The 25,677-nt window shown below is 39.6% G+C and overlaps 1 protein-coding gene across 3 annotated transcripts in view; it reads left to right on the forward strand.

Moving 5' to 3' along the window:
- slc12a5a (solute carrier family 12 member 5a) overlaps window positions 1-25,677 on the forward strand; it is a gene marked incomplete at its 3' end in the record, with an annotated part of 215,384 nt that overhangs the window by 132,704 nt on the left and 57,003 nt on the right. For all 3 annotated transcript variants that reach the window (XM_021317851.2, XM_021317852.2, XM_012865116.3), the window contains 2 exon segments: window positions 20,279-20,379; window positions 20,772-20,909. In XM_021317851.2, the coding sequence (XP_021173526.2) occupies window positions 20,279-20,379; window positions 20,772-20,909 (239 nt within the window).

Here is a 25,677-nt window from a genome sequence, read left to right on the forward strand (position 1 = left end):
CATGAGAGAGTGAGAGGCCTGCCTTTGTGTGTGCTGTCCCCTGCTGAGCTGCTGGGACACCTCACAGCTCCATATCTCAAACACGGCATCTTTTATTCACTGTAACTGTGGTTTGGGCGAAATCAACTGGTGCATTGTGTCTGAGAGGGCTGGATCTTGATAGCAGCACATGTCTGGTCTGAATGTATTCCCTTTGTTGAGCTCATCCCCAGTTTCTATCTCTTTACTGCTTTCCCCAAGAGCTCATATATCCTGAGCTCCTTCTCTCCCTCTGCTTCCCTCCTCGTTCTTCCATAACAAGACCACCGCAGTTAACCTTTCATTTTTATCTATAGCTTTTTTTTTTCTTGCTTAATTTTAGGCCTTGAGTTATACTGTAGTAAAGGAAGGCAAAGTCATGTTCCAGCCGAAAAAAAGAGGTAAACGCCGCTGGAAGGCCTCACCTGTGAGCTTGTCAATAAAAGGTATTACTGTGCTGCATCTGAGCAGCTACAGTACATACACTGCATATGGTAAAACATCCTGCTTCGCTCATTTGTCTATGCGCACAGGAGCAAGTGTCCTGAGGGATTTCCTCAGTCGTGAATAAAAGGTTGTGCCCGTTCAGCAGTGCTGGCCTCCTCCTGGCCTCACATGGGAGATATAAGACAGATAAGATGGATGGATGTGGTGATATAAGGGTGTCAGCAGAAGGTCATTCAATAAAAAGTTACGGCCAGTTGATTGCCGTGTCCAGAGAGTGTGTTCAGTCTGAAGTTGTGAGTCTTGTGTGGACCAGAACAAACCTGACAAGCCAAAAATCTTCTCTTTGTTTTCTCCAGTATAGTTTCTATTTACTCAAGTAATTAGTAGCCATTTTCATAATTTATTTCATTGAGCTCATATACTTAGATGCCTGCTAAACACAATGCCAACAGAGTGAGTCCCTAGACTAGTCATGGCATTTAGAAAATAAGTACTAGTGACTGTCATAAATTAAAGGCTGTTGAGCTGAACATTATTTTTTGCAATTCCTTTAAAAATTGACAACTGGAAGCAGAGAAATTTCACTATAAATTGGATTTGCCTACATTTCTGTACCTTATTCCTATCCGTTCATGTCTATATCAAGTTTTAACAGGTATCAGAGGGAATTTCAGACACTTATTATGGGGGATCCTGAACTATGCTAGGTCAGATGGGATATAAAGTTTCTCCACTGAGTTTGCCCTGGGGTCTCCTCCTATGGGACATCCCTACAAGCCTGAAAAACAAGATGCCTAGAGGGCACCCTTATGATATGCCCAAACCACCTCAACTGACTCGTGTCTATGCGGAGAAAGAGCTGTTATTACATTTTTAATCCAATTAAATTTTATTCATATAGCGCTAATTCACAACACTTGTCATCGCAAGGTACTTTACCAAGTCAAATACAATAAAATCAGACAGACAGATTGGTCAAAAGGTTTCTTGACAAGCAGCATTCACTCCTGAAAGAGTGTAGAGCCACATTGGACAGTTGTCTGCATTGTTGATGGCTTTGCAGCAATCCCTCATACTGAGCATGCATGAAGCGACAGTGGAGAGGAAAACTCCCCTTTAACAGGGAGGAGAACCTCCAGCAGAACCAGAACCAGGCTCAGTGCGAACGCTCATCTGCCTCGACCATCTGGGGGTTAGAGAAGACAGAGCTGAGACACAGAAATCACAGAAGCTCACATTGATCCAGGAGTACTTTCTACATTAGATGGTAATAGCGGGTGATCTGTCTCCCCTGGATGATGTCACAGCTAACAGAACGTCAGACCAGGTGTACCTTCTATGAAGAGAAAAAAGACAAAGTTAAAAGTTGACAAATAAGGCAAATTGGAGAACAGAAGAACTCAGCAGAGTGAGAAAAATAGACCCTGATGTCCTCTATTAGCCTAAGTCTATAGCAGCATAACTACAGAGATAGCTCAGGATAAGTTAAGCCACTCTAACTAGAAGCTTTGTTAGAAAGGAAAGTTTTAAGATTAGTCTTAAAAGTAGACGGGGTGTCTGCCTCTCGGACCAAAACTGGGAGTTGGTTCCACAGGAGAGGAGCCTGATAGCTAAAGGATCTGCCTCCCATTCTACTTTTAGAGACTCTAGGAACCACCAGCAGACCTGCAGTCTGAGAGCAAAGTGCTCTCTCAAGAAGATACGGGGTAATCAGAGCTCTGATATATGATGGAGCTTGATTATTAAGGGCTTTATATTTGAGAACCATTGACCATATGTTATGGACAATGGAGTCAGACGAGTGAAATGTGTCTCTGCATTGTAACCCCTCTGTCCGATGCAAGTTTCTCCAAAAGGACTCGGGTGACAAATGAAGACACTTTGGCATTGCTTTTATATATTTTCCTTATATGGTGCATCCCTAATAAAATCTATGCATCCATGATTTAGACCTTTCAGGTAAATGTGTTTTGATGGCATACTAAACTTCTCTGTACAAACTAGGTCAGCTAGGCTTTAAGTTGTTTTTGAGAGGCTAATTCAAAACCTGAACCTAATATAATTTTGAGAGAAAAAGTTTGGGGACAGAAAAATGAAGGAGCTTAATGTTTGCAAAACCACATGGAAAGCCGACAGACTGGGCCAGAAAATCAGGGCCAGAAAAGTAAGGATGGGGTAAAAAGGCTGTGACTCAGATCAGGCTGTTTACTTTTTCAGAACCACTTTTGGTCCCGCCGCCAGTCTAATTATGCCGCATCAGTCCATCTGATGTCAGAAAATGTTTTTTGCTTCAGCTCCAAGAGTGGTTCTGTCTTCCAGGAGGAAAACCCTGAAACAAAAGCAGCTCCCGGCTCTCCTAGTAGTAGCTTTAAATATGACAGGAGGATCCTCAATTTGGATTCAAAACTGGGTGACATGTTTGAAGTAAGTGACAGAATGATGTTGAATTAAGCACATCAGAGACACCGAAACATCGCTCAAAACTTAGATGGACTTAGCATAGTTGTACAATGCAAAAACAAACATTTACCACAACCGTAGCTACAAAGACTTGCCATTTCTTAGTGAGTTGGTTGGTCCGATTCTGAAAAACAAACCTTCTGATATGAAGCAGACCCGTGTGGGGGCAGCAGCCAGTAGTGAAGATATGTAGGCTATAATGTCCTACACCCAGTGCGCTAAGGAAAAAAGCAGACCTGACTTTATTGTGGGAAACATCAACATTCACTCTGAAGACGGAGGTGCAAAAGAACTATGTGACAGTTAGAAATTTTGGTTTAACTCTTGGCTGTTCAACTTTAACATGTTGAACAGCCAACACACAAACAAGGACACATTTTAGACTTGATCATCAGTAAGGGTCTAAACATTTCCAGGGTCAATGTAGCTGATGTTGCCCTATTTGACCACTTTTCTGTTTCTCCAATCTGAGACTTCTTTTTAATCAAAAGCAGTTGTTTGCTAAACAACGCTCTGCACATACAAGGAATTTCAATCGTGCGATCGTTTTGTAAAACCCCTTCACATTCACAATTCTGACACAACAAACTTCCGGTAATGACTTGATGATTGTTAAATTATTTTAATAAAAGCCAAAATTATTCATTGTCCCCTTTTTGAGTGACATAAATTATTCCTGTTTTGCTGCAGATCATCTTAATATAAACAGAATAGTAGCATAACAGTGTTGAGGTTAACTAAAGCTACTTTAGTCTATATCATTTAAGAATAATTTTTTTTCTGATCATAAAATGCAGCTGGTTAGCTGACGGGCTAAGGAAAGCATGGGGATGAAGGTCAAAATCTAGAGGCTGGCTCATCTGTGTAGATGTCAATACATCGAAATGCTACAGTTACAGAAAAACTGCTTGTCTTTATTTTAATTGGTGTTGAAACCAACCAAAATGATAGCTAACTGTACTGCAATATCGTTTAAACACGTCACTCATTGCGTATGACGTTACTGTTTGCTATCTGACAAGCTGGCAGCTCATTGGGATTATCTCTAACCCCAAAATCTGTAAACTGAACTAATTCTGTGCACACATTAGTATCCCATCTGGATACATAACAAACCTAACGCCTGTGCAGTTTAATCCGTAAGGCTTTAGACAGAAAACAGGTTTATTGGACTCAAATTAATACATTTCCAACATCTCAGTGACTAAAAATTGAGTTTGTTTTTTTTAAATAGCAGATTAGTGTTTTACAAATGATATAAACAATATACCCAGGCTAAAAGAGCCAAATCATTGCCTGATCTCAGTCGTGTTGATGATAAAAGTGTGTGTGTGTGTGTGTGTGTGTGTGTGTGTGTGTGTGTGTGTGTGTGTGTGTGTGTGTGTGTGTGTGTGTGTGTGTGTGTGTGTGTGTGTGTGTGTGTGTGTGTGGAGTGGCAAAGCAGCATCAGTCACTGCCGCCAAGCACTGCAGTCCCTGGCTCGGTTCCACACACACACACACACACACACACACACACACACACACACACACACACACACACACATAGGCACACAAAAACAGAGGTGCAGGATGCATAATTCATAGGTGTAATCAAAGACAGACAAAAGCTTTAGTCTTTTGAGTCTATAGGCCCACCAGGAATCAGTTTATACACACACAACCACTGTATCAATTTGAGACAAGAGGGCTTTCTACCAGTAAAGGGAAAAGAGGGAAAAGAAGGGGAATAAAAGGAAAACACGGAGACAGAAATGGTTTGTTTATGTGGTATCTTCTATTCTCTGTCCATAGGTCCTCTCATTCAACTTTGTTGTTCTCATTTACAGTTTTTAAAAGTCATTCATTCTTGTCAAGAAGTGACAACAGTGTTGAGATACACTCTATGTCTTTTTATTTCTTTCCCTTCTATCTTCTGTTTGCATATTTTCTCAAAAATAAACCTCTGCTGTAAAGGATCCAAAGCAGACAACTGTTTTTGGGCTTGTATATCACTTAAATATTTCATAAAATGCAGACGAATAACACCCATAAGAATTTAATAGGCCCCATTTACCATTAATGCGATAAAGCAGAAGGATTGAGGGTGTTCTACTTGTGGACACACCTCTGTGGTCATGGCATCTTGTTTTGAATGTGCTGTTTTATCTCCCCTTCTGCTTGTGTGTCTCTCTCAGGGCATAGCTGTAAAAAGCTCAGTTCTTAAAGCTTTCATCTCGGCCTAAATCCAAACCTATGTCCCATTATTTATTTATCTCCCACAGTCTAGAAATACCAGCTAAGATACACCCGTGTTTCATAAGTTTAGCCCCGGCCTTGCCGTGGGTTTCTGGGAAGAGCAGTCGAACACACAAGCGACACAAATAAATGGGCAAAAAATGAGCCGTGTGAAGGTTCATACACACCAATTCAGAAATGCTGCACAGTATTAGTAAATGGGACCGGGAATGCGTGTGGCTGTACAGGTAATGCATCTGTACCGAGGCACCTGATAAACCCATGAATGCTGTAGTCTTATCTGCTTGGGCCAGAAACCAGAAAAAAACAGCAGTCTTTCAGTGTAGCTCCCTCTGTGTGTATTTCTGCCCCGTGTCTGCCTCCTTTTTTCAGTCTGTCGTCTGCAGCGCTTCAGCCTGTAGTCTCCCCTTCATTACGTCTCCAGTTGAACCTGATAGGCTATAAAATCAGCTCGTTATGAATGATCATTTACTCCCTCCTCGTCTGTTTGGTGTCCATTTCTATTTCATTTCTTTTAAAATGCCAGACTACTACTGCTGAGACACAGCATGTAGGCTCAGATAATGCACAGTGGAAGTATGAACCTTTTCACCTTTTTTCTCACATGACAGCAACAAACCTTGGTGTATTCTATTGAGATTTTATATAACATCAATTTGTACATAATTGTGAAGTAGAAGATTTACACATACAAAAATCTACATGTTGCGTGCATACATTCCATCTCTAGATTAAACTTTTTCTGCAATTGCAGCAGCAAGTCTTTCGGGGGATGTCTCTACCGACTTTGCACATTTAGAAACTGGAATATTTCTTTGCAGACACAGTCAGACTGAATCATAGTGTCTGTGAACATTATTTCCAGACATAAATCTAGCTGAGAATCAAACTCTGCAGATGCATTCCTACAAATGCATCTGCATTGACCTAATCTAACACTAGCTGTATGTTCAGTGTTATAGTCCAGTTTAAGATGAATTTCACCCAGTCTACAGCTAAGCAAGAGCTATAAATACCATTTAAAAAGTGCCTGAACAGCACTATGAGAGCTGGCTGTTGCTGCATTTTAATGATGTACTTTACCTGTCTACGTTTTTAGTTTCTTGCAAATGAGTTTGATGTGGATTTATTGTCACCGCGCAGGCAGGGCTGTGACTTCTAGAGAGGATGGCGGAGTGCGTCACTGATGTCATTTTGGTCTGTGTTACATAATCTGCCTCTTACTGCCTCTTCTCATTAGAAAGCAGTAAGATGTTGTGCAGTTGACTGGCACATCAGCACTTAAGTTTTAATTGCAGTTTGCAGGAGAGTGTTTAGCTGCAACCTCGCCAGTTGGTCTGAATACTGGACAAATTCTGCAGAGTGTTGATGCTGTGTTGTTTGATTTTTGTGGGCTTTAAAAAATAAGGTTTAAAGTCCTGCAGAACCACACAAACCATCTGCAGGATGTATATTTTACAGCTGAAATCAGCCAAAGATTTTTGTCATATTAACCAGCAAGCTTGAAGTCATCCATAACCAAAAGAAGGTACAACTTGTGAATTAATATTATGTCTTGTTGGAATCTCCAGTGTAGTTGGCAAAAAGCGCACTGTGCAAAAGTGACTTGTAAATCGCATTGTTAACACAGACCAAATGGAAGAGCCATGCATGTTTCCAGCCACATGCAGACTAACTAATCAAACATGCTTGTTTAGTGGATGGAAGGATGGCAAAATGCATTCAGAAAGCCCACACAAGCACTAAATGAGCTTGCAAACAAACTCCAACTGAGCAGTGAAAAGGGACTCTTTATGGTAAAGTCAAATTGTAACAAGCTTTTTTTATTATCAGTTTTTGTGGATTTCTAAATACCTCTTTGCTACACTACATCAAAGAGAGAGATTGCAGTTTTTTCAGATTATTTTCTAGCCAGTGGTCATAAAAAGTATTAATTCAACTATTTTCTTGTAGTCAAGGACAAACTTTTTTGTGTCTAAAACTGTTCAGCTCTTAACCCTTTCCTAAAACTGCCAAAACTATTTATATTTGCTAAACACCAGAATTATGTCAAATATATTACTTTCTTTAATTGTAAAAGAATACCAGTTCTGTCAGTAGAAATTCGCCAAAATTTCCAGCAAGCTATCGTAAGAAGCTTGTAGAAAGAGACCCAAACGATTTCACCTAAATCATACAAATTAAAGGCAATCATACCAAATACTACAGACACGAACATAAACGTCTGAATTAAAAAAATAAATAAAATAAAATCTCTAAAATAACCTGCCTTTCATTATTCTTTTATTAAGCAAATTCAAATAACTTAGCTACTCTAGCAGACCTAAAACAGGAAAATTTTAGTTAATTAGTTAGTTAGTTAGTTAGTTAGTTAGTTAGTTAACCTTTATAACGTTTTATACTGTCTATGTACATATCTAGTTTCAGCTGTCTGTCGTTTCAACAGCCCAGTCCGTTCGCGTTTCTTTTTCTCACAAAGAGTGAAAGACTTTTTCAGGCAGAGTTTTTCGAGGTGAGATTAGGGCCACAGAATACAGAAGTGGGAAGGAGAAAGTGTAGACGTGTGGAAGTGGATCGACCACAGGGGATGTGATATCACACCTGTAGGGTGAAGATCGGGCAGTGAAATAAATGAGGGAAGGTGCTGAGAGGGGTGAACCGAAAAGGACGTGCCCTTCCTATGTTGTCTTGTGGGGTTTTGGAAAAATTGTCTCCTGTTTTTACTGGGAAGCTTTAAAATGGGTAGGGAGGCCGAATACGACCGTGTACAGGGGAGTGGCAGTACAGACTGGGCAGCAAAAACAAATGTGATAATTTGTTCCTTGTTGCACACATCTTGCATTGAGGCAACAACATACCTGCCGACCTGATGGGATGATGACAGCCATGTATCCAATCGGTCACTTTAACCAACTCTGCCATCGATAAGGCTTACCTGCTGGTGATTGGATCCCTAGCTCACTGTCTCTGCAGCTCGTTCCTTCCCTCATAAACCAGCTCACCCGAGGCATCTCCCTCCCTCGTCCTATCGCAGTCTACCCTGCCCCCTAACAGGAATCTCTTATCCATAAAGGTGCCAAATGTAATATAAATGTGATAGTGCTTGGCTCCACGTTGGCACCTGGCGGCAGAAAACACAAAGGGAAATTATTTCCCCGGGTTAAATTGGTTTTCTGGCATGTGGGAAGTTAGGGTGAATATGTAATCCATGACCTTATAAAAAAGATGTCGCTGTCTTACATGGGATCTCGATCCCCACCGTGCCACTGACAGTTTTCTTACTGTTTCCATCCCATCCCAATTTGTTGAATTTGTTGGTAAAAAGTCAAAGATAGCAGGTGTGAGGCACCTTTGCTCCTCAACCAATTACCCACAGAGCATAATCCTCCCCAAACTCAACTCTCAATCACACTCTCCAGCACTCTATTCTTTTCCCTCCCCGCTGCTCTCGCTCTCTCTTCTCCTCCCACACAATTCCTTCTTTTTTCATGTATTTCCTTCATCCCCGAAGCTCTGTGGCTCACCAATTACAGCAGCTAGCTGAAGTTGCTCCCGCAGGCCGTCGTATGCATGCGGGAGGCGTGCAGCTGACTGACAGGGCACAAAGTGTTCTCCCGAAGCCAGCCTACAACCTGGGGAAGTCTGATAGCCAGGCTCCACCGGGGCTGGCTGTGGCTGGATTTACACGGCTACACATTAGCTGCACCTCACGCCAGGCGGCCCGCCGCCTGCCTGTCACTTTGCTTTCGGAGTTAACGTCCATTGGCAGACGAACGGGTCAGAGAGGTGCAGGTTTATCATTTGAGGGTTTAAACACTCTGCAGCACACAGCTGTTGGACAATAGCAAAGAGCGGGGATGTGCGCTTAGACGTTTTTCAAGACATCCTAGTTTATTTGTTGTAAAGATATTCACAGTTTCTAACCTCACAAAGTGGATAGTTAACTGAGAACCAACCGCTGGGAGAGTTTACTGCCTCTAAAACAATCACAGCTAGGCAAGGCAAGGCAAATTTATTTATATAGCACATTTCAGTACAAAGACAACGCAAAGTGCTTTACATGATTTAAATATAGGAAAAAATAAAACAGAATAAAAGCAAGTTGGAATAAAATGTAGAAACATGGGAAAATAGAAACTAAAAGCAAATATTAAAAACATTTGGACTACAAAGTTGAACCAATGATGTTTCAATAAAACTGTTTAACTAGAACAATCAAAGGCGATCCTAAACAAATGTGTTATTTAATCTTGATTTAAAAGAACTCAGGCATTCAGCACTTTTACAACTAATGTCCAATCAGATGCCAGCTCTGATGCCGAACACTAAAAAAGGCTGGTCCTGCTCATTCCAACTTTAACCTACAATTTATGTAGTAAAATGTGGGTTTGTGGGCAAGAGTCTGTTTTGGCACCCTTCCCCACACAGGGTTCTTATGGTTTGCAAATGACATTAGACTAGATAGATAGATAGATAGATAGATAGATAGATAGATAGATAGATAGATAGATAGATAGATAGATAGATAGATAGATAGATAGATAGATAGATAGATAGATAGATAGATAGATAGATAGATAGATAGATAGATAGATAGATAGATAGATAGATAGATAGATAGATAGATAGATAGATAGATAGATAGAGTGTCAGCTTGCTAACAGAGATTACCTTCTGTCCATCGGCTGTCAGTCTGTTGGAGGACACCAGTTTAAAACCCAATCAGGAAAGAGGACCTCGGTGGAAATGAAGGGCAGCAGAGACGGGACTGTGTCAAAGTCATACCCTGCGAGGCAAAGCTGCATTAAAATTCACGCTGCGCCTACAGCACCGGCCTGAATACTGATCAGCACATAGGTTCTGCCCCACAGCACAGTAATAAAGCTGAGTGGTTTCACGTCGGTTTTCACACTTGTGTTGTTGACATGACGACTGTAAATAGGAGAGCATAGCACAAGGAACACGGAAGAGAGATGAATAGAGGAAAAAGTTAAAGACAGAGAGGAAACCTATTGAGAGAGATCACATGAAAACAAAGCAGCTGTGTCTCTGATTTTCAGCTGCAAGCAGCAGTCGGAGGAAGGAGAGCGTCGCATATCTGTTTATGATAGCGTGTGGGCAGATGTAGTCATGTAATCATGTCCTCCTGTCAGTTTTTTTTCTTCTGTACATTATGTTGGGGCTATAACAAATTAAATCACATGTGAAAGCGATATTCAGGGCTAAAGAAAACGGCCCTAACTTGGATGTTTTTGTTAATAAACAGCTGAAATTTGGTGTAGGGTTGGGTGATGCTGTAACTTGTCAGAGGGCCTTCATACAGTTTCATCACTAACCACATTAAAGACTCATCTGAAAATCCCCCTGTTTAGACATGCCTATCCCACATGTTCACTACACCCTGCTGTAATTCCTATGTGCATTGTTTTATCCAACAGTTTTATAACATTTTCTTTTATCTTGATAGAGTATTTTAATAATTATGTTGCTTATATATATTGTTCTTTAGGCAAAGTGACCCATTAAAGGTGCCTATACATAATATACATTAGTGCTATTATCATGATTGTGCTTATGTGCAAGTTAATGTATGCTGGGAATTTAGATAGATTACAATGGAAGTTCTGACTTTGTCGGCGTGGACTTAGATGGTCTTATCATTTGTTTCCCCAAACTTGACTTATTTGGTAAAGCTAAAACTGTGTGAAGGACTGGTCAAAAGTTTAAACTGTCAACAATGCATTTATAGTCTGGCAGACATTTTTGTAGACAATCATGACCATGTTTAGGCACTTTGCTTTGCTGCAAGTCTTCAAAAGTTTGCTCGTTTTGACTTTGGCTGTCTCTTTTAAGTTCAGGCCTTGTATATGTCCACAGCAGGACGTTTTGCAGGGTGTCTATGAAATAAATTCTGTAGGTTGGCCTAAAAAAACATCAATAGCAGAAAGACAGTATCCTGTTTGAAAGAAAAAGAAAATCTGATAGAGAGTCAAATCGGTCAGATTTACCTGCTGAGAAAAAAATTACAACAGTAACAAAATTACATGTCACTATCCCACCAAAATAACTATTTAGATTATGTGTGATATCTGAATGAAATATGAAAATAAAGGACTGAAAGATATCATCATATACACATGGACAGCTTTGGGAATGTACAACTTTACATGTATGCTGTCTGATAACATCTCTTTGGTGTTTTCCTGTATTTGTCTTTCAAAGCTTACATTTGATATCCGTTCAGCACTTTGTTCAGTTTTGGTTTTTAAAGCGCTTATGAAGGAAGTTGGCTTGGCTTAATATTTTACACAGTCATGTCTGGCTTCAGTGGCTCAGTCATTTGCAACCATGATTTTATTTTAGATTAAGTGACCTTAATCCCTTACCTGATGCTGGCAGCCTCCATCCGTCTTCCCGTTGACAAAGCAGAAAGTCAAAGGGCCGTTTAGCCCTGAATGCTAGGCATGGATTAATACCGTGGTACGATGAGGAAACAGCTGAATTAGTGAGGGAACTCCTGATGTACATGGATTTACCACTGAACACAAAACACTGGATTGAAACATGGCCAAAAAAAAACAAAAAAAAAAACTCCTTCTTTGTTTCTTTGTAATTTACTACTTAAAGTAGTGAAAACTCACTCCACTGGGGAGAAAAAAAATTATTGTGTGTGCAATTTCACACATGAAGTATCTATGAATACATTTTGGAAACAAACTCCTACTATTTTCAACAGCACAGAAGCAGTGTATATTCTCTTACAAGATGGCTGAAATCCAGCCGATTGTTCCCAGGCTGAGATTAATTGGCCGCAGCCGCTCCTCTGTTGCTGTACGGCACAGTTAATCGGGGTGTGAGCCAAGCCCACGCACATGCACCGTCACATACATAGACACTTGTTTGTGTGCACGTGTCAAACCAACAAGTGGTCCCACAGCCTCTGTTGAGTCAGCTCCTCAAGAATAAGCATCTAGCTCTTTGGCTCATCCTCTTGGAGTCGGTCCTCAGAGACAAAGAGCAGAACAGTGACAGTGCAGGCAGAATGAGACAGCAAAATCTGGGACTGTCGCCACCTCACCACTTCACAGGAAGGATCAATAAAGCAATGTAAAATAGTTCTCACCAAATCTTTCTCCATGGCTCCGTTTTTGTCTGAAAAACTGTTTCCCCTGACATACACGAAAACATCTACAGTGCCCTTCCTTGAAATCTTTCTTATTTTGTCATGTTACAACCACAAACTTAAGCTACAGCCCAACACGAAGTGTAAAAAAAAAAAGATGCATGGTATATAGAAATGTTATTAGGTATTGAAAAAAGTGTGGCATATTTTACTCTGACACCACTAACTCCAGAGGAGCTGCAGAAATCCCGGATAATCTGTTAACACGATAACTCTGAATCATGCAAGTCACCAATCTTGAATCCTTTGAGGAAGAATGGCAAGAAAAAAGCAATTGTTAAAAACTGAACGCTTGACCTTCGTGCAAAACACTTTGAAATGCTGAAAACAAACACTGTACGTCACTTTGAACACACCGTTCCTATGGTGAAGCATGGTGGTAGTGCGTAATACTGTGGGGATGCTTTACTTCAGCAGGGACATGAAAGCTGGTTACAGGACAATTTCGAAAGCAAACCTCTTAGCGGTCGAAAAAGACCTCAGATAAGAGATTTGTTCCCTCATTTTTCTGTTTCACAAATCATTAATATTTCCTTATGTCATAGTTTAATCACATACAATGCATCTAAAAGGCATTAAAGCATGTTGTAAAGTGACAAAATGTAGTAAAGTTCATGGGGTGTGAATACTTTTTTAATACTTGTGATCAAAACATAAAAGTTAGCTCTAATTTTTAGCATTAAGACCCAGTCAGTTCACGCTGTTATAGCCAGTTATTAAAAGTCATTCAGGCAACTGTTAAGTTTGTGTATTTACATCCAAGCTGAATAAAAAGCTCCACAACCTGTAAAATGTATTTCCTTTATTTAAGCATTAATAAATAAAAGATCTAAATGCTGTATCGTGAAAAGGTGTTGGCTGAGCCTCCAGTCATTAGCAGGTAGAGGCCGTATTTGAATTTGACATAGTTTTGATGTGAATCCAAAATATATGGTAAAAAAAAATGCTCACAATGCAAAGGGAACAGGCCAAGCTTCGACTCTTAAAACTAAATCAGCCTCTCAGAACTTTAGCAATGATAACAAAGTGACTCCTCTTTATATTCCATCCACTGAAGAGCAATCTCAAACTGGTTCAATTTAGGTATTCTTTAAAAAAAAATCCTACTGTTAAGAGATTGTTGACAAAAGAGGCAAAATATCTTGAATAGCCACAATGATTTTTACTTTTCTTTTTTTTCTTTTTTTTTGACAGTTTAAACTAAGATAACCCAATTCTGGGATTAAATATAAAAAGCACTACATCCTTAAGGTGCTGAAAGTATGGTAGCATAAGCAAAATACAATGCCACTAAAGTTTATTGTGAAATTAAGTTAACATAATGAACCTGATTGTGTTTAGCCAAATTCAGTAAAGTTGAATATACAACGCTTGCTAGCAACAACAGAAAATGGCATTGAATAAGAGCATCTCAGGCGTGTTTGAAGATACACAAGTGGAACATTTTACGGTTGGAGTGTCAGTCCTCTGAGCTTAGAATAATCGTGCTGCATTTGAATTGCTTATGATGAAAGATCAGCGAAGATGCGCCCGTCTTTCCTAAGATTAGCGAGCAAAGGCCTCCAAATCGACGGCAGATTATACATCAGAGAAAAGGTTGACATCCACTGCATGCAGAACTCACAAATGTAATCTAGGATTATTAAACCGGTATTGAAATAAGAATACTTTTGATTAAAGAGCTTTGGAAATTCTCTTACCAGTTTGAATTTAGATTGTTTAAAATTAAAGCTTTCTGTATGGATAACTTAACATTGACTGAAAATCTAATCATTGCATAAAGTTTTGATTTGTTTTGAAGGATTTGCTATGAATTGACTTTAAAAAGACACAATTTGACTCAAAACTTGCTTTTTGCTCATTTGATATTAAGCTAGTTAGGAGGGAATATAGTATCTGCATAATAGGCACATAAAGCACACAAACAAGCTGAAATAGGAAAAGTCTTTAATTTTGTTGATGGCATGACAGTAAGCCCTGTATAAGCCTCTGTGCACTAAGCACCAGCTATTAAAGAAATCTCAGAAGGCAAACTTTAGTAATTCGATGATGGATTATTGAAGACAGGAAGACACGGCGTGGCAGAGTTCTGCATTTCGATTAGAAATAGAAGCTTTGATAGCGAGAGCCATTGTTGTACAGATCCCATCAGACTGAGAATGGATAAGCTGCTTCGGGGATGGGGTCAGAGCAAAACTCCTGCCAGAACTGGCCAAAAAAAAAGAAGAAATCTGTAATTCCTTTAAGAATGAGATTTAAATTATTTGATGATGAGGGGGAAAAAGCCAGGTAGAGTTAAACAATGAGAACGAATAGTCTCCCAATCCTTTATTCCCATGGGTCTGTGGGTCTGTATGTGTTAACACTTGTCCATTTGGTTCTTTTTAAGAACTGCTCAGCTTATATGATTTTAAACCATTCAAAATTACAAATTTACAAATAGAAATGCCTCTTATGTTCAATGCTCTATAAGATACCCAAAAGTTGTAAAATGTTGCTATTTTAGCCAACAAGGACAGGTATGGTGTTTGGCAGTAAGAAATGAAACCCATTACCTGAATGTAGTTGTTTCTTTAATGCTTTATCTGCAGGTTCTCCTTTTTGATCGTTTTGGTTGGTTGTTATTAATAATTGTTTACTTCAAAGTATTTTACTAAAACACTGTTGTGCAGGCACATATATTAACACAGTGAATTTGTTAGCTTTTGTCTTATGTTTCTATTAGGAAGTCACTGAAAATAGGTAAAGAAATGTTGATGTGGGTTAGAAATAATTAGCTTTCCATTTATTGCATGTTGTGGATTACTCCTTAACCATCCATCCATCCATCCATCCATCCATCCATCCATCCATCCATCCATCACCATTTATAGATGACAGAAACTGACAGTAAAATAACAGAATATTCCACACATCTTGTCCAGTGCTTTGCAGGACACTTTAGTCTCCCTTTTACCAGCTATGTTTATTTTAACCTGCAGGTCAGAGTGAGCTGACCCTTAAATGTTGTTGGAGCTTTTTACATTTTACAGCCAGAAATGAGTGTGGCTCTACTCCCTCTGTGGCTTCCCAATTCATCCTGAGCTTTTATTGCTCTCCTTGTTCCTGTTCACTCTCACGCCATCTCTCCGCGTCTCCGTCCATCTTTTTATCTGCATTCGTTTTATTTCACCCCTTTCACCTTACTGCTACCTTTTCACTTCCCCGCTCTTTAAAGAATCCTTCAACACTGCCCCCCTTTTCTCTGTGCCCTCTGTCTGAGTGGCCCTATTGCGTTGTCTCTGTAAAACGCGGTGCCGTCTGCTAGCGCTGCTCCGACATCATGGCTGCAGCACCCCGGCTATAAATAACTCGGTCTCACAGTGTTCAGTCCAAGACAAGACTGAGAGCCAGAGGGAGAGCAATCTGCCGTCTCCCTCAAGTCATGCTCGAAGGTGCAAATGAGACAGTTGACACTGTGCAACCTTCAAGACCAAGACCTTTGCTGTTTGTGGTGCACAAAGCGCTTCTGAATTTAATCATTCCTGGTCTGGCTAGTGCTGATATGAAAGTTGTTATGATATTTTTATTCGTCCTTTGGTGCCTTTCCAAAGGTTTGATTGACAGCAGTGATCAGCGCTGTCCCAGTTCACACTTAGCAAAAGAACGGGTTCTAAGTTCAGTTTATGCGGGTTATGCTCCTATTTTTTCTCTCCTTTTATCTTTTGGTCTAACTCTGAAACTTTCACGCAGTGCACATCCTGTTCCTTTAGCAATAAAAAAGTAAAACTGAAGGACTGATGTGAGAATAAAACTGCTCTCTTGTATTTTTCTGCTTAAATTCTGAGAAAGACAAATGCGTCTGAAATTAGCTTTGTCTTTTTTGTGGCCCTGTAATACTGTTTAGAGTTATTGACATTTTCTATGTTCTATGAGGTGTTGTTGATTTGTGATCAAACGTTTTAAACACATCTGCAGACCAAATCCTCTGTTACATAAAACCGAAGACAACACCTGTGCTATTATTTTGGTTATACATTAATGTTGTTATAATGTAATGGCATTTCAAGCTGTTATTTCTTCTAATTTTGATGATTGTGGCTTGGAGATAAACTCCAAAGTCAGTGCCTCAGAAAATTGGAATATTACATAAATTAAAAAAGGATATTTTCAACAAAAATGTCAGGCTACTTTAAAGTATGTTCATTTCTGTAAACTTGATACGTGGTTGGGCCTCCTTTTGCCTAAATTTCTGCATTAACGCGACGTGGCATAGAGGTGATCAGCTTGTGGTTCTGCTAAACTGTGTAATGAAAGCCCAGAGTTCTTTCACAGCGAGTTCATCTGCAGTGTTGGGTCTGGTGTTTTTCATCTTCTTCTTGACAACACTTCGTAAATTGGCTATGGTGAGTTTGCTGGCCAATCAAGAGCAGGAACACAAAGGTCATTGAACCAGTTTTTAGTACCTTTAGCAGCGTGGGAGGGTGCCAAGTCCTGCTGTAAAACGAAAACGGCATCTACAGAAAGCTTCTCAGCAGAAGGAAGCATGTTGTAAAACTTCCTGGTAGATGACTTCATTGAGTTTGGATTTCAGAAAGCACAATGGACCAACACCAGCAGATGACATGGCACCCCAAACCATCACTGATTGGAAACTTCCTGCTGGACTTCAATCTACCTGGACTATGTGCCTCTCCATTCTTCCTCCAGACTTTGGGACCTTGATTTCCAAATTAAATAATAACTTTACTATCATCTGAAAAGAGGACTTTGGACCACTGACCAATAGTCCACTGGTTTTTCTCCTTAGCCCAGGTAACATGCTTACAGCCCATGCGTGGGTTCGTCTATGCATGGTGGCTCTTGTTGTGCTGACTCCAGCCTCAGTCCACTCCTTGCGTATTTCTCTCAAAATTCTTGGATGTAATTCGCTCGGCAATCACCTCAAGGTTGCAGTTATCGCCGTTGCTGGTGCTCCTTTTCCTACGACACTCAATTTTATATGAACATCCTTAGATACAGCACTCTGTGAACAACCAGTTTCTTTAGCAATGATCTTTTGTGGCTTATCCTCGTTGTGGGGATGTCAATGATCGTCTTCTGGTAATCTGTCCAGTCAGAAATCTTCACCATGGTTGTGTAGCCTACAGACTCAGACTGAGAGAGCATTTAAAATCTTGAGTTGATTAACTAATGAGGGTGTGATACCATGAGTTTCCAATATGTAACCTTTTCACTAGAAGCTGCGTTTTGGGTTCTAATTATCTGTAAGACATTATCATCAAAGTTACAAGAAATAAGGAATTAAAATATGTACCTTTACTTGTAGAACTGATATAATACAGTATATGAGTATCACTTTCTGAAATGAGAGACAAAGAAAGTTTTTCACGATATTGAGATTTCTTTAAATGTACCTGTAAATTTGACCCTGAATATATTGTTTTGACCTTGTGGGGATTAGGGAAAATCATCAGTAGGTTTAAGGTTGTTATATCATCATCCCACCTCCAGGAAGAACAGTTCAAATGCATCATTACAGGCCCAAAATTAATATGACATATGTGGATGCAAACTTCTGTTGGCATTGTATATAATACAAGTCTTGATATTTGTAAAGGTGTTTAGTAAGACCAGCTCACCTTGGTAATCTACAGCCACAGCGGTTTATTTTCTGCATATGAACTATGGTTGTCCATTAAAACAAACAACCACATCTTTCCCAGCATTGCTATAACGATGATTTACCATTGTGCCAGAGGCACAACGCCTGTTAGTATAAATCCTGATTAATTGCTGCTGGTTATACCACATGTATTCACATTTATCTTTTCACACTTTACAGTGTAATAAAAAGGTTCAGCAGTCATGCGATGGAAAATCTGTCTTGGCTGTGCCTCTCATTTAAAACCTGTGACTGCTTCAGATAAGCCTGACACAATCCTGAACATGAGCAGCCTTCAATGGAAAAAAGGTTTTGCTAATTTCTGCTTGTAATGCTGAACCTGAAAGCCATTTACAACAGGATGACTTCTAAGTCTTCTGTTTTATAATTATTTGTTTCGTTGACATGACATTCATCAAACACTAAACTGATCTCATGTTTTGGTAGCTTCCAGGCCATTTTTCATCTATGAGTACAACTCAATGACTGGTCCCCTCCCTGTGGGATGTGCTGGATAACTGAGCTCCTCATCCTATTTCTAAGGCTGAGCCAGCCACCCTCTGGAGGAAGCTCATTTTGACCTCTTGTTTCTGGGATCTTGTTCTTTCAGTCATGACCATAGGTGAGGGTCAGTAAATACAGAGCTTAGCTTTCTGGCTGCGCTCTTTCTTCACCACAACAGACTGGATCAGCGCCCATATTACTAGCAGAAAACAACCCAATCCGTTTGTCCATCTCTTGTTCCATCACTTGTGAACAAGACACCCAAATACTTAAACTGAGGCAGAATTGCACAGGCTTTATTTTCTCTGCATACAGGGACCGATTTTCACTGTAGGTACCCTAGATTTGTCTAAAGTGGCGACTCTAGCATGATAATTTAAGTGGGGCACACAAACTCGACACCTATAGCTGCACACAACCTGACTTTGATGAGTTTTAAATTTAACAGATAAGTTAGCATAAACCAACACACTAGAAATTGCATTTTATATAAGCTAAATGTAATAACGTTGTTATATATAAAATTGCAAATAAAGGCTCAGTCATAATGTTAATTTATTAAACAGAAAAGATTCACATCGATCCCTCAATGAGCTTGCAAGGACAACCAACACTAAATGGGCAATCATGAGCCCATGATTCTAGCAGAATGTAAACGTAACATGTGCAATTCCAATATTTTTATTGGACAATCCAAGCTTGGGGCCGTAGTATTTGTGCCCCACTAAAGTCTATTCAGAGCGTGTTGGGCATGCGCACTGTGATTTCAGATGTTCGTCATTCGAACAATTGTTTGTGGGCCGGCCCCAATATCAAGGCGCTTAAAGAGGATTTAGCTACTGAGCTTGTCAGTATTCTGGCAGACTTAGATATATAGACACAAATGTTTATAACAGAATTTTATTAATAAGGGAATGGGTCTTTTACAATATTACTCTATTAGGAACTATTCTGTCCCACTGATTATTGTGAATATTATTTTTGGTAATAAAAATAATAATCTACTACAACCTAAGCCTACCAATAAACTCCTGTAGCAATGCAATAAAATAAAACAAAAGATATTGCTGTAAAGGGAATGACTAAACATGAGGGGACTAGTTCAGTAATGCTGAAAAAAGGGTGTTATCAGGGTCAGATGCATGAAATCAGTGATTGTTTAAATGATATCATGGACTGACAATTAAAATAACGCAGAAAGTTAGTTGCAGTGTTCCATCCCTTCATTTTGAGACTTTTTTTGGTTTTGTTTTGAGGACCTGCTCTAGGTCCAAGCGTGGGAACTTGTGGACAGATGCTTCCACATCGAGTCTTGGTGCCTTAAGCTAGCTGTCAGCCAAAATAACATCATTCTGCTTCTTCCTCGCAGGGTATTGTTGACAAAGAAGCTGGAAAGGATTCCTTATGATGTTTCAGTGGTAATCGTTTTTAAACTAGGAATGTGCTTGTTTTTAGTGTAGCATGAGGCTGATTGAGACTTTCTGGTCTTGGACATATGGGATATATAGCACTGCACATATTGTGATCGCACAGTCCATTAGCTTTCGTTCTGTCTCTTTCCCCCTCTGACAGAGATGATGAGCCTCCCGTCCTTTCTTGGCTAACATCCTGTACTTTAAACCTTCTGTGGGTCTCTTTACGCTTAAACACAAAATGCAATCTATCTAAAAATCTGTGTGCTTTTAAAAGTCACTCTTCACCAAAAAAGATTTCATCTGACTTCAAAAAGCTTGGTCCATGCTGGTTTGGTCTAAAAGGAGTTTGTGTATGTCTTGTCTTTTTCAGGTGACAGTAACCCCAAAGAGAGCAGCCCCTTCATCAACAGCAGTGAAGCTGCCGCTGAAAAGAGCCAGCAATATGACGGCAAGAACATGGCCTTGTTTGAGGTAAAAGCTGCCGTGCACAGGCACCCAACCATCCATGTAAAAGATCAAAACACATGTTTGCAAAGTTGGATACAGGGTTTGCTCATTCTCCCTATTTAATGGTGGAAAATACCCCCTGAAGTAATGAGGGTAGTAATTATATGAAGAGCATATGAGAGCCTTGTGTTAAGGCAACCAACTCTCAAAATGCCACAGGAAAGGACTTAAACAACACAATTTACCTACACTCGTCACAAATGTATTTACAATCTGCTTTTAATGGGATGCTCGATCCAACAAGGCGCATGGAGCAACTCATGAATCAAGTCACCAGTTACGTAGGCCTACTAGTGATTTATAGAAACTTTACATCACCGCTAACTGTCTATATCTGTGTAATGGTGTCTCTACAGGAGGAGATGGACACCAGGCCTATGGTGTCATCTCTTCTCAGCACCCTGGCCAACTACTCCAACCTTCCCCAAGGCTGCAAGGAACATGAGGAGGCTGAGAACAACGAAGCAGAGCCAGCACGCAAGAAACCCGTCAAGGTACCCACCATAACTGCGATCTTGAATTGCAGATACTCAAACAAGATAATCAAACAACTGTGTGATTTCACTTTGGGAATTAGATTTCAAGTCGACGTTTTCCAAGCTGTTTATACCATTTTTGCGTGTTATAAAATACACTAATCAAGGACCAGGATCAAGCGAAAGGGTCAGCCAAGGCTCATTGATGCACTTGACCCATGTGGTTTGATCTCACTGATGAACTAAAGCAGCTCAAGTTGCTGAAGAAGTTAGTGTTGGTTTGCATTGAAAGGTGTCAGAACACATTATGTAGTTTGTTGTAAATGGAGCTGTATTGCTGGATGCCAATGATTAATCCTATACACTACCAGAAGTAGCAACAATGGGCACAGGCAGGGGCGGTTCTAGACAGGGGCCAACAGGGGCCCATGCCCCAGTAGAAATGGCCCTGGCCCCTGTTATGGCCCCTGTACTAAAAGACGGGCCAAATAAACCAATCAGATTCGTCCTCGCTCTGTTACGAGCGACGACGAAAACACAACCACAAGCCAAGCTACTCTTGCTGCTGCAGGTAAAGGCTCGTTAGCTCAGCAAAGAAATGCTCTGTAATTCCGATAAAACTTGCTCGATAGCCACGCTAACGCTAGTTTCATCGGCTGAAGCCGCCATGTTCTTTAGACTGAACTGACGCGCTTCCCGTTGCGTCACACCTCAACCCGCCTCAAAGCCAACGCTGATTGGACGTTCGTTTGGTGAACGGCTCCAAATTTTCTTCAACGGAGAGTAGCCAGACTGATCTGCGAGTGAAACCTTGAAAGCTCGCGAGATCAGGATGGTCTCACGAGGCTACAGCAGAACTGGACCTTGGAGCAATGGAAGCAGGTGGCCTGATCTGATCAATCATGTATTGTTTTACATCACATGGATGGTGAGGTGTGGGTAAGTCACTTAGCTGGAAAACACGTTACACTGGGATGTGAAGTGGGGAGAAGTCAAACCTGCTGAGGCAGTGTGATGCTTTGGGAATATTCTGCTGGGTTCTGTTATCCATGTGGGCGTTACGTTGACATGCACCACCTACATGAGCATTTATGAAGATCATGTACATTTTTTTGGTGTAGATTCTCAGTCAATCATAAGTGCTTGAATAGAAGGACATTTCAATTATTTATTTATTTATTTTTAATTTTACTTCCCATCCAAAAGTCTTAATTTCTGTAAATGGGTTAGGAGCATTTTTTCTAGTCCAATCAAGCATCTGCAGGCATGTACAAGTAAAACCAATCAGATCTATTGTGGTTTCATCTTCCAATTTACACAATGTAAAGGATCTGCTGTTAACATCTCAGGGTAAGATGACGTAAAACATTTCCAGACATCTAATTGGAGACCCGGAGGTCAGGGCTGTATTGGCAGAAATTTGACAAAAACCCAGGATTAGATACTCTGTATATGCTGTGCTTGGTTGGTATTTTGAAGCTAAAAGGGGGCACTGCTTTAAATTGAAAGTTTGTAACCACATAAGATGATGGTATCTGTCAAAGTAACATTAGACTTGACAGCAAACTGTAGTTTTCTAGTATACTGTTCTCATAGTGTGACCCCATTTGCTCTGTACTATGTCCTGGTCCTTTGTGTTCCCCTGATAAATCCTTGGTCCACAGTTAGGGCTAGTGAAAGACTAAAAGCATGGATTATTTAGATCAAGAACCTCCCTCTATTGCCATGTTGTTCAGTTTGAATGCTTATTTAATCTCTGTAATCTCTTGAGACGTTGAGAATGCGACTCGTGACTGGTTATCTGCTTCCCCTGTATTATATTTTGATTGGTTTATGAGTATTCTGAATCATATTTGCTGACCTCTTTCCACCGGTACTGTAGCTGCGGAGGTTTAATTTCTGAGCTGTCAAATAATCTTAACAAGGCTCCTGTCAGAGTTTCTTACGTTTGCCCATTTTTGCTTTACTTCTAGCACATTAATGTTAAGGCCAGTGAGTTCACTTGTTCCCTAATACATCCTTTAAAATAAGCCATTATAACAAGAAAATTAATGTTGTTTCACCTGATCAGTCTCTGGTCAGAATGTTGCAGCCATATAGTGTGTATTCAGTAAAAAAAACTGGAAATGTGTGTTGTGGTGTTTTGCTATGATACAGCAACATGCAATAAAAGGATTAGGATTTTCTGGAGTTCCAATTAACTTGTTTAACCTCAGACACATATTTAAAAATTTGCTTACTGGGTGCGGCAGCAGCGCAGGAGAAGAACACACATGTACGGAGGCCTCAGTTCTCTAAATGGCCGTTCTAGGTTTGAGTCCCGGCCCGTGGACCTTTGCCACGTAGTCCCCTCCACTTCCAATCCCATTTCCTGTCAGTTAAGTGTCAAATAAAGGCCACTAGTGCCAAAAAAAAAAAAAACGTTTTACTGTTCGCTGCTTATTCTCCAGCTTATCAATAGAGCAAAATGTTGCTGCAGTGATGCAGCAATGAAACATAGACTAATGATGCTATTAGCTGCAATACAGATAATAAAATTGTAATGATAGTTTAAGCTGTCTGCACAAAAGGCCAGGCTTTTATTATGAAAAATTACTCCTCATAAAATAAATTATGAAAATCAACTTACACCAATCTTCGTCTCTGCTCAATATGAGTTTGCATGCATCAATACATCACTTTCCCGTGCATTTAACTTTGTAGCAGTAATGTTATTTATTATACACTCAGTAAATAAAATTACCTCCTCAGCCGGAAAGGGCTATTACTGTATCCTTATTATTTTTTCCCCATGGATTTTCATTGTGGGTTTCCAAATATAGATGTGTTTTCCAAATGAGTTCTCATTATAAATGCTGATTCACACTCATAGGAGATCCAGTAAAGGTTTGTCTGAGAACGTGTCAATCAATCTGCGTTGATATAATTAAAATCCCCTGCTCATGTTTCAGGATTGCATCTTAAATTCAGCTAACTAATGAGTTTCTTGCACATCTTTGTTCTTTTGTGTTTTATTTTTATTTATTTTTTTGGAGGGGGGGGGGGTCTGACAGATTCAGCTACATCATTAATCCTGTGGGAAATTCAGATTTTTTTTTTTTGCCAGTCAGCCACTTGTTATTTTGCATAGCTGAAATGATAAAAGATAACAATGCAGATAAGGAAGGATATAAATATAACAGGCCGACTGGCAGACGATGACTTTCAGAAGTTTCTTACTTCAGTCAGCCCATATGATGTAAGACGGTGTTAATGCATTAAAAAGCCACTGCAGTGGCAGGTTGACAGCTTTTCCATGACCTTTGACGCCTCTGTCATTCCAGGTGTCCAATCAGCTGGCGACTCTCTCTCATGTTCTGTTTTTGTCCATGTTTGTTCCCATCACTTTTCCCCTCCCTGTTTGTGCCATTGGTGTGATTTGCTTTGACACAGGTGTTCATTTAGCAGTCCCATCTTGAAGTAAATCAATCTGGATGACTTAGGAGATCAGGGTAACCGCAGTATCAAATACACTTTGCAGATTAGTCGAGCAGATGTACACCAGGCCTTAAAAACAGCAGGAGTTATATCATTTCTACAGACTGCTGAACCGCAGAGCAACCTATTGGTTTCCTGATTACTCCAGAGGTATAGTGGGATAACAAAAGTAAATTATCTTTTTTTTCTGGAGACTTCAGCCTTGTGTTGGTTTATTTATATATCTTTTTCTGTAGCCACATTATTTAATCATCTTTTAATTGCACTCACACCTGAGCAGTATTGTTGGCTTATGATTCACACCTTTACAGCAAATTGTACCAAGACATATTTCCCCTGAGCCTTAAAATGTGAAGAGGAGATATTATTCAGGTTCAAGCAATATTTTTTAAAGAACAAATATAAACTCTAAAAGAGAAAAACTCTGATCCAACAATTGGATCAAGGCCGAGATGTGAAAGGATCCAGACTACTAATTGTAGCTATATAATAAGAAAGGGGGTATAATATATACTATGCACTCCTACAGTCCCATTATTTTTTAGAAACATAGCTTCTGTATTTGGTGACCCTGAAATGCATGAATAGTGAAAAATTACAATTGGTAACATTTGGTTCAGTAACAATCTCACCTTTCAAAGTCAGATCTTAAAACACGTCAGCTTTCATTAATAAAATGCAATTTGATTAAACTGGTGTCCAACTCAGTCATAAAAAAATGCAACAGTTTTCACTCTGAAAGCATACAGAGTGTATGAAAACCGGCCAAAACACCAACTTTCATTACTGCATTTCCTTTTTTGACAGATTAAAGGATTATTCCACCTGAATATCTCGCTATAACAGAGGAGTTTGTCTTTGTAGTTTTTACTTTTATAAATTTTTGCTTTTACTGATTCAATTGTAAAAACTAACGTGAAAGTAAACAAACAAATAACTATAGCGTTTATGTTCATTTTACATATAAAATAACAAGCAGTCAGTACAGCAAAATTAGTTACACTGAATTTGATTGTGTGGGATTTCTTTCATTACTTCTTCATAAATATTTTTCAGGTTTAACACACAAAAAAAGTAATTTAATATCCATATCTCCCTTTTCATTTGCTATTACCAACTCAGTTGAGTAAGCAGTAATAAAAACATGGCTGACAAACAAAGGTTGTAAAGCTGCAATAAATTATACAAAAAATGACATGCTTTATGTTATAACTATAAGCCAGTTTTATTTGTTAATAAATCTTTACTCCGTGATTCTCACATATATGCATTGCAATGTAGAGCAAGTTTTAATTTTGAACATATTATC

The sequence above is a fragment of the Fundulus heteroclitus genome, chromosome 20 (assembly GCF_011125445.2).
Source record: "Fundulus heteroclitus isolate FHET01 chromosome 20, MU-UCD_Fhet_4.1, whole genome shotgun sequence".
NCBI classification, from domain to species: Eukaryota; Metazoa; Chordata; class Actinopteri; order Cyprinodontiformes; family Fundulidae; genus Fundulus; species Fundulus heteroclitus.